Source organism: Gastrolobium bilobum, unplaced genomic scaffold (assembly GCF_033153095.1).
Source record: "Gastrolobium bilobum isolate Gb01-03AN ecotype WA unplaced genomic scaffold, APGP_CSIRO_Gbil_v1 utg6129, whole genome shotgun sequence".
NCBI classification, from domain to species: domain Eukaryota; kingdom Viridiplantae; phylum Streptophyta; class Magnoliopsida; order Fabales; family Fabaceae; genus Gastrolobium; species Gastrolobium bilobum.
In genome coordinates, this window is record NW_026895895.1 from 706,877 (window position 1) to 719,186 (window position 12,310).

A 12,310-nucleotide genomic window follows, 5' to 3' on the forward strand; every position below is an offset into this window, starting at 1 on the left:
ATGAAAATTCCTCACATCACATGCTTTGGGTTCTTAGCCCATTTTCCCCTCCCATTTTTTTTAATCATTTAGACGAACTTTCTTCTTCCATTCAGATATCGATGAAGTATGAAATGTTCTTTTTTTTTTTTTTCTCTCTCTCCCTATTCGTGAAGTTAGGACATAAGAAGGGATTTTTCTAGGGTCAACTCTAGCATGTGATCATTAAGTACTGGTGAAGTAATATAATCTTTTCTGAATCAGTGTTAAAGAAATAATTAAGGTGTTAGGGTCGGTGGTTGTTTTAAAAAATGGCAAACATTCTGATAATTATGTAGAATAATCATCACACGATCTAGAAAGACAAATTTACAAGTAAACACCAAAACCATTTTTGTTTTCCCCACTAGAAGTATTCTCGTTGCTTCGATACCTGGAATAAGTGTTGAACTTTAACCACTTCGCCAAACAAGAATCCCTTGGTAACTTCAGTTTTCCTTGGGATTCTTAATAGCGATGCCATTCTTTGTTTTATATGATTTCAAACCATGAATGCATAATTGTTAGTTGGGTTCACTTTTTCTGCAGTTACTGCAGATAAGTTATCTGCAGTAAGCCCAATACGATGTCGTTTTGAGGCGGAAATCATGGTGTTTTTGTAATTTTAATTTATTTCAGGGTTATAATAATCTTTATATTTATAATTTTTTAATATTTCAATACCAAAACGACGTCGTTTTGAGAATAAATGCAGATAACTTATCTGCATTAACTGCAGAAACATTTTTCCCTTGTTAGTTACTAGTATCTGAGATACTGCGCCTTTTACCATTTATGAAGAAGGATGCTACTATTTCTTTTTCTTTTTATGTTTGAAATACATTAAAAATAAACTGAATCGATTTCATATTAGTAATATACTTTATTGCTATTATTCCGAATAGATTAAATCACTTAAATAATAAGAGTTAAAGTGTCAATTTCAATAATTAAAATTAAAGAAAAGTTCACAAATGCTCCTCTGATTTGCTTCAGAATCATATATGCTTCTGTGATTTTTTTATTATATATGCCCCTTTATTTTATAAAAAATAAAAAATCACAAGGATATATATGATAAAAAACATATCATTTTGCAAATCACATGGATATATGTGATAAAAAAAATCACAGGAATACAAGTGATTCTGGAATAAACCACGTGAACATTGATGAATTTTTCTCTTAAAATTAAATTAAAGTAACTCAAATTCAACTAAAACTTGTGTGAATTTTTATTCATGCACAATTATATAAAATAATTTTATTTATAATTATTACATTTTATTTTTTATTCTATAAAATAATTTTTTAACTTAATCTTAACTATAATTATTCCTTAGAGACATCATATACGTATTTTAAAACATTTTAATATAGTATGTTGTGTATATATTTAGTACGCAACTAGTTATGTGACAAGTTCCTAAGAGTTGTATATATATATCACATGTGAGGATTTTTATAAAATCCTCAAATATTGTTTTCACCCTTAAAATTTAAATTCTCTCAATTTGGGGGTTTTAGAGAAAAAATATAATAAATTAATTATATATCCTTATTAATAATTTTAATTTAATTATAATGTGAAATAAATGATTTTAGAGAGAAAAATATAATCTCTAGGAAGAGAAACTATGATAACGTGAATCATTGTCTGAACGTGAAAATTACATAAATAATTTTTTTTTTAAATTTCAAATTTATTTTTTATTTGAAAAATATAATAATTATATTAATTTTTTAAGAAAGAGTAAAATTATAAAAATATCTCATTAACTTTTTATTTTTCTCCCTTATCATATTTTTAACTCTCAAATAAGGGGAAGATATATTTTTTTTCTCTCTTTCTTTCCCTCCTTTTCCTTTAGATCTCCTTTCTTCCCTTTCTCTTCAAACTCCCACACACACCTTGAGGAGTGCTTAAAAATACTAAAGAATACAGAATTGATTTTCTTCTAGTAAAAATTATTTCATATTAACTTACTTCATAAAATAACTTAATTGACTCAAATTGTAGTGAACTTAAATAATTGAAAAATAAAATTTACGTATGTAAATCCGATTTCTCAAATGCAAAACAATCTTTTTTTCTGGGTAGGACTCATACAAACATTAATTTGCTCTTGTTTTAAAAGAAGATTAATATTGAATTTGACCTAATCTACATGATGAACGTGGAGAGAACAACAAAGAAAAATTAATTACTCGGAAATTTATGTCGAAGAATTTTTTTTAAAGTTGGAGAGAGGAACAATGTGATACTAAAATTAAAAATGAAAAGAAAAGGAAAACCTATTGGATATGAAAATTAAATAATGAAAAAGAACTGACAAGTTATCAAAGATTCAAAATCAAAGTATATGTATTACTTTCTCCCATTAAATTTTTGCTCACTTGCTGTCTTATAAACATGTACAGTTTGGACTCTTTCATATTGCTTCTTGGGAATTTGGATTCCTTCTGTTCGTGGGAGAACTAATTAAGGTGGTTGTTCTTCTTACGTCCTTCTCACCGTTAGTGTGTGAACTTCATTAATACTTTAACAGGTATCCTGTTTTTTGTTTTGTTTTTTATGGTAAGAATATATCCTATTGTTTTATTTTTAGTAAGTTAGAATATATCCAACGTCAAAGCTCTGAATGTAGCACTCAAATTTAATTCAAGTAATAGGGACAGATAAATCAATTTTCGTATATATATAGAAAATTTCTTCATAGTAATTACCCAAATCTCATATTTATAACAAACAAAAAAGATCATTTACTTATAGTTACTTAAAAAAAAAGACCACATATACATAAATGACTTAATATCTTGGGATAATTGTGAAAGAGAAACTCAATACAAACAATATAACAATTTATTGAATTTAATCTTAAGGAGTTAATGGTTTGTTTCGGAGTAAAAGGCATTATTTATGTAGTTAAAAAAAATTAATTTACCTATAGACTAGCACGTCATGGGTACATAAACACGCCGTCATATATTCAAATGTGAACTATGTTAATTATTTGGGGTTAAGATAAAAACAAATGCAAGTAGAACAGAGTGATCACAACAATATATATGGAAAATAATTATCTCATGCAACAGAAATAAAGTAGTGGGGTCCACTAATTTTTCTTTTTTTGAAAAGTAGTGGATCTCATTATCTTGTCTCTGTTGCATTAGATAATTATCTCATACAATATGAGATAAATAGATCCTTATATATATATATATATATATGAATATATTTTTCTTATATTGTAGAAAAAAATTTACCTCATGTTATAGAAATAAAAGTATAAGTGAGACCTACAGGTAAGAAGAGAGAGAAAAAAATGGTGGGACCCAACCTCTCTTTGTGTGTGTAGGAAAGTTTTTTATCTCATGTAAAATGAGATAAACATAACGGCAAAAAAATTAAAATAATGCATTTAAATTAAATAATTACGCATTTAATGCTGTTTTGTAAAAAATTACACATCTGCTGCACAATGTGACGCCACTTTTGGGCGTCACATGTGACGCCCAAAAGTGGCGTCACATGTGTGCTCTATATATTCCCCCACCCCTCCATTCAATTCACACCTCTTCTCTCACTCTTCATATCTCTCTTCTCCACCAACATTCCTTTATCTTTAATTTAGTATTTGAATTTTATTTCTTATTCTATTTAAAAATGAGCTCAAATCCTGATTCTGTTCGTGTTGTGTTATATTACAATGGTAGAAAGGTAGAAAGTCGACGAGGTGTCATCTTCGAAGGTGAAAAAAGGCCGACACGTATCCAACGCAACACAACCATTGACGAACTGCATCAGAGAATTCGGCAGAAGTTAAGTCTTCCAGACAACCAATGTATCACTGAGATCACGATAAGGATGTGGCAAGGTGATAAATACATTAGTTTGAAAGTGCTTGACGATGAAGACTTGGAGATGACAATGGAAAATTTTTGCAACCAGTCAAGGACAGATTTTCTAGAGTTGTATGTCGACATCGCCGCAACCGAGAATGCTCCCTTACCGGTGATGTCAGTTTATTTAAATTCTCCCCGTCTTCCAGCTTCTTCTGCCGCTCATGCGTCTCTAGTTGGTAACTTTTCTGAGGGAGATGAAAATGATCCGACTTGGGAAATGCACGACGAAGATGACGATGACGACGATGAAAATATGGCAATGGAAGAACGTCTTCTGGAGGAGGATGCTAGTGCTTCAGAAGGAGATGAATCCCGTGAGATGGGTGCGTCTCAAATCCCAATATTCCATCAACCAGTCGTCGCGCAAATGCCACAGTTGAATGACGTTGCGTCTGCCCCATTCGGTATTCACCATGAAGGTAATTGATCCCATTTGTATATAGCTGAATAGATAAATGATTTAATACCTGAATTAGTATGTTTGTATTAAAAAATTATAATCCGCAATTGCAGGTGACAGAGATGTTATTCCTTTTGGGGAAGGAATTCTGCATTATTCCTACATTGATTGGAGTTATCGGAGCGAACAAGAATCATGTACTGATGGTTCGGTCTCTAGATCGGCTTCAATACAAGGTCCGTGGCAACTGGGTGACATGTTATTTGTCAATCAAGAATTTGCGACAAAAAAATATGTCCAAATGGCACTTAAGCACAACCTCATTAGGGAGCATCAAGAAGCCATTGTAATTGAGAGCACGCCTGGAAAGTTGTCCATGAAATGTTGTGCGTATGATCAAGGTTGTCCGTGGCGCGTAAGGGCGATCAAACCGGTGTTTCGTGAAAATTGGAAGATTACGAGATAGGGTGGAAAACACGAATGTGTGAATGAGCACATTTCCCAGGTTCATAGACAGCTCGATGCGGACGTTATTGCAGATCTCGTCATAGGTACATATTTATTTACCGTAATGACATGTCAATGTTTACGTACTGCCGTGTAATTAAATTCGTTCGATGTTATCGAGGCACTGATATCCTCTTCAATGCAGGGATGATAAAGTCAGAACCATCTGTGTCAATCTCTTTGATGCAAGAAAGGATAACTGCTAAATATGGCTTTAAAGTTTCCTACAGAAAGGCGTGGTATGCGAAGAAGAAAGCGATGGCAATTATGTACGGTGATTGGGAGGAATCGTATGCTTTTTTTCCAAGGTGGTGCGAATACATGCTTCGATTTTCTCCAGGTTCATTTTATCATATACAAACAAATGATCTTTATGCCGAGCAGAGCTTAGTTTCTGGAAAAAAGGTTTTTCATCGCATTTTTTGGACGTTTAGACAGTGTTGTGAGGCGTTCAAATTTGCCAAACCCGTCATACAAATTGATGGAACACATTTATATGGGAAGTACAAAGGGAAATTGTTGGTGGCCACAGCCCAAGATGGTAATAATGAATGTTTACCGATCGCTTTTGCCATCGTAGAAGGCGAAACTTTGGAAGCATGAGATTATTTTCTCGTTAATATTCGTGCTCAAGTTACTACCATGTCAAACATATGTTTGATATCCGATCGGCATCAAAGCATAATATCTGCTGTGGAAAATAACCCTAATTGGCAGCCGCCAAATGCATATCACGTCTTCTGTATTCGTCATATTGCAAGCAACTTCAATCAAAAGTTTCAGAATGAAGATTTGAAGCGGATGTTAAAGAATTTAGGTATACTCATTGACACGATGCGTAATTATTTCTTTCCATTATGACTGTCAATTTATGTTTAATTCGTTCATGTCCAATTTGTGCAGGTTATACTCCAGCCATGGTTGATTTTGAAAGGAATCTTGCGAGTTTCCGTGAAAGTAGTCCTCAAATTGCTGAGTGGATTGATGCGATTCCTAAGGAAAAGTGGTCGCGAGCCTACGATATTGAAGGACAGAGGTACGATCATATGACAACAAATTTGGCTGAATCTGTCAATAGGGTTTTGAAGGGGGCCAGAAATATGCCTATAACAGCATTGGTTAAGCATACATATAGCAGATTGGTTGCATATTTTGTTGAGAGAGGAACAAATGTTGTTGCACAACTTCAATCAGCTCATCGTCACTCCAAAAATGTTGTTGAATTGGTCAAGAAGAACCAGGTAGATGCAACAGGCCACCACGTTCCTGCATACAATGTTGAACATACTGTCTTCGAGGTTGGCGCAGGTTGGGAGCGTTCATATTCTGTCAACCTCCCACAGAGATACTTTCAGTGTGGAAAGTTTAAGGCCTTTAAGTATCCGTGTAGTCACGTCGTTGCTGCTATGTTAAGTGTTAGGCAGAGTGCGTTCACTTACGTTGACGACGTCTTCTTGATAACTAACTTGGTCGAGGCTTATTCTTTTCCGTGGGAGCCAATCGGAAACGAGGAAGCAATACCTGAAATTAGTGGTCCAAAGATTATTCCTGATTCTACTATGTTGCGTGCAAAAGGTCGTCCAAAGTCAACTCCCATCCGCAACAAGATGGATGAAGTTGAGACAAGCCAGAGCCGTATTAGGTGTGGACTTTGCAAGGAACGCGGCCATAATCGTCGGGGATGTCCAAGTCGTGGGAGAAACGACTGAGATACATATTATGTCATTATTTTGCTGTTGCTTATGTTATTGCTTGAATTGTAATGTCCGTTATGTTGGACTTTTTACTTTTCGTTTATGTATATTTTTATTCTTGTATTATTAATTAACTGATGCAATTAGTTACCGTAACATAAATGCGCAAAGGACGACAATCAAATCATAAATAATAAAGCATAGTGAATAGTCCAAATAATATAATAATGTAGCGTCCACAAAATAACAACATGCTACAGTCATAACTAATACAAAATAACAAAATAATAACAATATGAAACAGTCCACAACATAGTGAATACTCCAAATGACAATGAAACTACGACCACGGTGGCCATGGCCTATGTCGTGCATCCCTATTTGGCAGTATACTGCCTGGCACCTCAAAAGGGGTGTGTCCCTGATTGTGAGAATCTGTGGCTAGAGTCTCCCCACTGTCATGGCCCTCTGTAACAAGGCCTACAGAGCGATACAACTCAATCGTGTCCTCTGCAGACCAAAATGGGTAATCGGCATCAAGTCCCTGTGAATAGGGCTGGAAATCAGGCTGCGAGGATGCCAGATCCACTCCTGCCATAGCCATCGGACTAGCCTGGAAAACTGGCTCCTGTCCGCTCATGTAAGGGTGCTCAGACACCGCCTGACTAGGACCTACCGCATACTGTGATCCGTGAAGATAAATCGGCTGTGACCCGTAAGTAGGACCAATGACTGGAGGTCTGAACCATCCCTGAGTCTCGACCCCTAGTCTCAGTGCCATAATCGGGACAAGCTCAGCAACAACTCTCTCACGTCTACGTCCTAATCCGCGTCCCTCCCGTCTATTACGAGGAACATCCACGATCAAGTGAGGATCAGGCTGTGTCTGCACGGGGGGTGCTCAGGTCCAGGCTCATCAACTCGTGAACTCTCACGAAACATTCCAATAATCCGGCCAATCTCCTCGTGGATATACTCTAGACCAACTCGAGGAAACTCCTCCGCTGTTGTTGCATAATAAAGCATTTCAAGACCGTCAATCTGTATATTACGAAAACATGTTAGAAATTTGAAACAAATGTAAAATATGTACAAATGATAGAATTTATCATAAACTCACCATGCGGCCTATCTTTGGTGCCCTCCGAGATATGTAGCGCTTTCCCCTCTCTCTGTACCACTCCATGTACGCATGATTAGGTGACATCAAACCATATAATGGAGGTGACAGTACAATATGCTGAACCCTGGTATTCCATCGATCAATGTGAGCCCTCAGCTTACGTCTCCAGTTCTCTTCAACCTTCCCCCGTAGAGTATGATCATGAATCCCTCTCAACTTTCTAGATTTATCCAGGATGGGTTGATCAAGGCCGAACTGTCGCACGCATCTATCCGGTTGACATGCCTCTACTGTGTGGAAGTGGATAATAGGTGTGGCAGCAAGCCACATGTACTACTGCACTAGAGTCACGTCAAGCCACTCATATTCGATATATGGCTGCCACACCACCTACAAACAAAATGTTAAACAATATATAGAGTTACAAAAAAAAATTAAACCCATAGAGAAATAACAACATCGTAAGTATCCAACACCTAACCTCATCTCTACACAGTGTGTCCAATGTTGCCCGATAATGGGTGACCTCATGAGGTTTAAACTTTTCTACAGTATTAAACCTGTCATCAGAAACATTGATTATCAATCATAATCAAGAAGTATACAGTTAGTATATACATTATCAACCATACATTATCGAAATCAAATGAAGTAAATAAATCATACCGGGATCCATAATGTGTGCCCGACTTTGGATGAGGAGGAAGGGGTGGAGCAATGGGTGGGAATCGTATCTATGCCCAAATTTGAAGGAGAATATGGCAATCACCCATGTCAGTTCGACGGACATCTGTCAATTCACACAAATTCCTGAACAAGTGTGTCAAAACCGCAGATCCCCAGCTGAATCAGCCAATGTCCTCAAATCCTCCACCTAGCAACGGGACAAGCCGGCAACCAAAATTGCTACCTCCAGACTTGTCCGCCAGCAACCAAGTCCCCAACATCCTGGCAATGTGGGCTTTTGTGAAGTAGATCTCGGCACCGTGATTCCCTTCATGATCAGTCCACCGGGTATAATGCCGATCCAAGAATGAGATGCGGAGGTCGCCGGAATGATGGAACTCACCGGCCTCTGGAACATGTCCAAAAACAGCAGCACAAGCAGCGTGCCAATCCTCGGAGGTCGATCTGGTGACGACAGTGCCGTCAGTGGGCAAGCCCAATATGCCTGCCACATCTTGTAAGGTGATCGTCATCTCACCTTGGGTCATGTGAAAGGTATGTGTCTCTGGTCTCCACCTCTCGACCAGAGCACTAATTAAAAATGTATCGATCTGTGATAAATTACACAGTTATCACCTGTTAACGAATTTTATTGAATAATTACATAAATACAAAACGACGTAAATAACATACCTGGATATGTTGCATCCTGGCAACATGTATGAAACCCGCCTGTCTGAGGTACTCTTCGACAACCTGTGGAATAGCACCGGTAGGTGGCCCCCCTTGTGGCTTCCCACGCCTGGTCTTAATTTTCCTTACATGCTCTGTATTCCACACTCGTTGTGAAATATGAGCTTTCTGCGTCCTCTTACGAAGGACCTCCCATCTATACGGCCCAGGTATGATCCACATGCTGGGATCAGTGGGCTCTACATCCGATGCAAAATCGGGTGAAGATGATGACTCAACCATTATCCTCAACTATATAATATAAAACAACATTTAAATTAATCACATGTAATGCCCCATTTTATTTACAATTTAATTAAGCAGTGACATAATTGATTATCACAAAAATTAAGCATATGCGTCATTTATTTAACTAGAATCGAAATTTATGAAGTCCCGCCAAAACGTAGAACAGTTATTTATTTGCAATTAAATAATAATAATACATTGGACAAAAATAATGTAATACTAACTAAATACTTAACCCTAGGTCACTACCAACTTGTCCAATACGTACTAATCATCACACCTAACTAACTACAAAGTTATGCACTCCCGCATTAATAACATCATACATACGAAATTTACGAAGTCCCTAACTATTTATAAATCACTAATTAATATGCTAAACCCTAATGCATAATTAAAAATTAATAATAATAACTACGTAATAATAAAATTACTATATCATTACAACATTCATAGCATGCCACAAAATTTCTAAGTGACTATCCTAATGTTCCAAGTCTCTAATATACAATCAATCCTAACATGTATTACTAACTAGCACTGTAATTTAAATGTATACATATGAGGTATTATGACCTTACCTACGTTGGCAGAGCTTCGCTACGAACCGCGGTTAGAGGGAGGTTAGAAAGATGAATGAGTAAGGAGTGAAAAAAGGAAAGTGGGGTATATATAGGTTGCACATGAGACGCCCCAATGGGGCGTCTTCCCCAAGGGAGAGACGCCTCACTGGGGCGTCACATGTGACACCCAAAGGGGCGTCTCATTGTGCAACAGATATGTAATTTTTTACAAAACAGCATTAACTGTGTAATTATTTAATTTAAATACATTATTTTATTTTATTTTGCCTAAACATAACCCATATATATATATATATATATATATATATATATATAATTATTTTGCCATTAAGTATATAGTTGCATATATAGTATACTAAAGAATTAACATGAAATATATATATATATATTTTATAATCATATCAAGTTCTTATGATGATATGGAACCAGTTACATTTTTTTTCCCGTATATTCTTCACAAAGTTTCTTTATGTCTCTCTTCTATCCATGTTACTTTAAGTACAAAAAAGGTCCACGCTTTTTCCGAAAGTTATCACATATTCTATGTTTTTCACTTTCACTTGAATGTCTCAGCTGTCCATTACTTTACAAGTTACAAATTACTATCTTCTTATCTTAATATATAAAATATTAAAATCAGCTGCAGGTGTAATCACTCATTCGAATCAACTTCTTCTAGCTGGTTCACGTGGGGGTTTGTACAAGAAAGTGCTCAATTTATGGGAAGCGCAGATACATTATGTGAACTATAATATAGAGAATAGTTTTCTTAAAATCCATTCCTCGAAAAAGTTTTTTTTTTTTTTTTTTCGAAATCACAAAGCATAAATTATAAAACCAAAAACGTCAAAAGGGTAACAACCGGCTGTGGTTTAAATATTCATAGAAAAACAAAATTAGGTCAAAAAACTGGCTTAAAGATTCCTCACTCAGCTTTTGTTTATTGTGGAAGCATTTTTCTTGTTTGTTAAGTGTGGAAGCATTTTCAAGTCAAACTTGAAAGCTTATTATCTTCGTTCATCCTTACCGAATACTCCTTGGTTTTGTCCAATGTTGTCTGTATCTAGCCGTATGGTCATCCTATTTCCTATCCTACCATTGCTAGCCTAGTAAGTGCTTGAGAGTGAAACATCAGAGCTACTATTAGTGGAAAATGTGACAACTAATATATATATATGATACGAAACATTTTTTTGTTTTCATTAGAAAATCATCATTTTTGTAAAAATGCAGTCTCATGCCAGAGTGAATTTCAAAGCATACGAGGAGGTATTAATTGACACGTACCTTCACCCAATAAGGTATGCTTCAGTGATTTAATTACTGAGTTACGCTATTTACTATATCAATATTCTGAATTAATTTTTAAGATAATTAGACATTTCTAAAAACTATAAAGTATATCATATATAATGCAAAAATGATTTAATGTGAAATATTGGGGGCATGAGTCTATATGATAGAAATCAAGTTTAATTTCAACGATTCAATTTGTGAGAAATATTCCAAAAAAAAAATAAAAATAAAAAAATTATGTAATGGCATGAGGTTTTTCTTTTTTTTGGTAGATGGTATCGCTACACATTCTCCTCTAAATACCTTGTTCTCGGAATATGGCCCTATGTTTAGTTCCTTATTGAAACAGAGAGTGCATTAGACCACTGTCATATAGGAAGGATGAGACTAATCTCCCTTCAAGAAAGAAGATACTTTATCTGAGCCCCAAAGAATCCCAAAAGTTTATTTGGACAATGTTTTAATTTGCATATTGATTGACTTAACTTTTGGTCTTCCAAAAATAAAATGGCTTTAGATTTGTTTGAAAGTGCTAATTGACGAGTGAAAATGAAAATTGCACGAATAAAGAAGATGTACGACATGCAATGGCTTTAGATTTGTTTCTTAGAATATAATTTAGCTCTCATCTTCCCTTAATTTTTCCGTACAATTTAGGTAAAGTTGTGACCACAATTAACACCAGAAATCGTTGGCAACGTGGAAGCTGACAATAACTTTAAATTCCAAAAGTAGGGAAAGAAAAAAAGAGAGCAAAAGAGAAATTCGAACTACCCCTAAATGGCTAAATCAACTATTATTTGATAAAAAAAGAGCATACATAGTGGTTCAATGATTGAGCAACTGCGAGTTATTTTGGCGGAGACACGTTAAGCGCCAGTGATTTTATACATAGTCTATTTGCTCTTTCATTTCATGATGTGGTGGTAAATTGCAGGAAGCCTCACAATGCAAAAATTGTAGTGGCACTTCACTTTTTTTTTGCTCTTTTAATTTAAGACATTCATGGGATTAGATGGACAAAATTGTAGGGAGTTAAAAGATGCTGAATTATGTATGACACAAGTTGAATAGAACATCAATAATAAGTTAGAATACTTTACATGACAAATATCTATCAATCTGAAATACTTCC

At 35.4% G+C, this 12,310-nt stretch overlaps 1 protein-coding gene across 1 annotated transcript; it reads left to right on the forward strand.

Annotated features, from left to right (window-relative positions):
- The first annotated feature begins 5,473 nt into the window (after nt 1-5,473).
- Nucleotides 5,474-6,540, forward strand: LOC133296722 (uncharacterized). The gene is made up of 2 exons (XM_061495774.1): nt 5,474-5,648; nt 5,735-6,540. The coding sequence occupies exons 1-2, from the start codon at nt 5,474-5,476 to the stop codon at nt 6,538-6,540; spliced, it is 981 nt and encodes a 326-aa protein (XP_061351758.1).
- Nucleotides 6,541-12,310: the final 5,770 nt, after the last annotated feature.

Bases quoted from the DNA above. Each gene is read 5' to 3' on its own strand.
- LOC133296722 (XM_061495774.1), top strand. From the start codon at position 5,474: ATGTCAAACATATGTTTGATATCCGATCGGCATCAAAGCATAATATCT. The intron at 5,649-5,734 runs GTATACTCATTG...CAATTTGTGCAG, and splicing joins GCGGATGTTAAAGAATTTAG to GTTATACTCCAGCCATGGTT.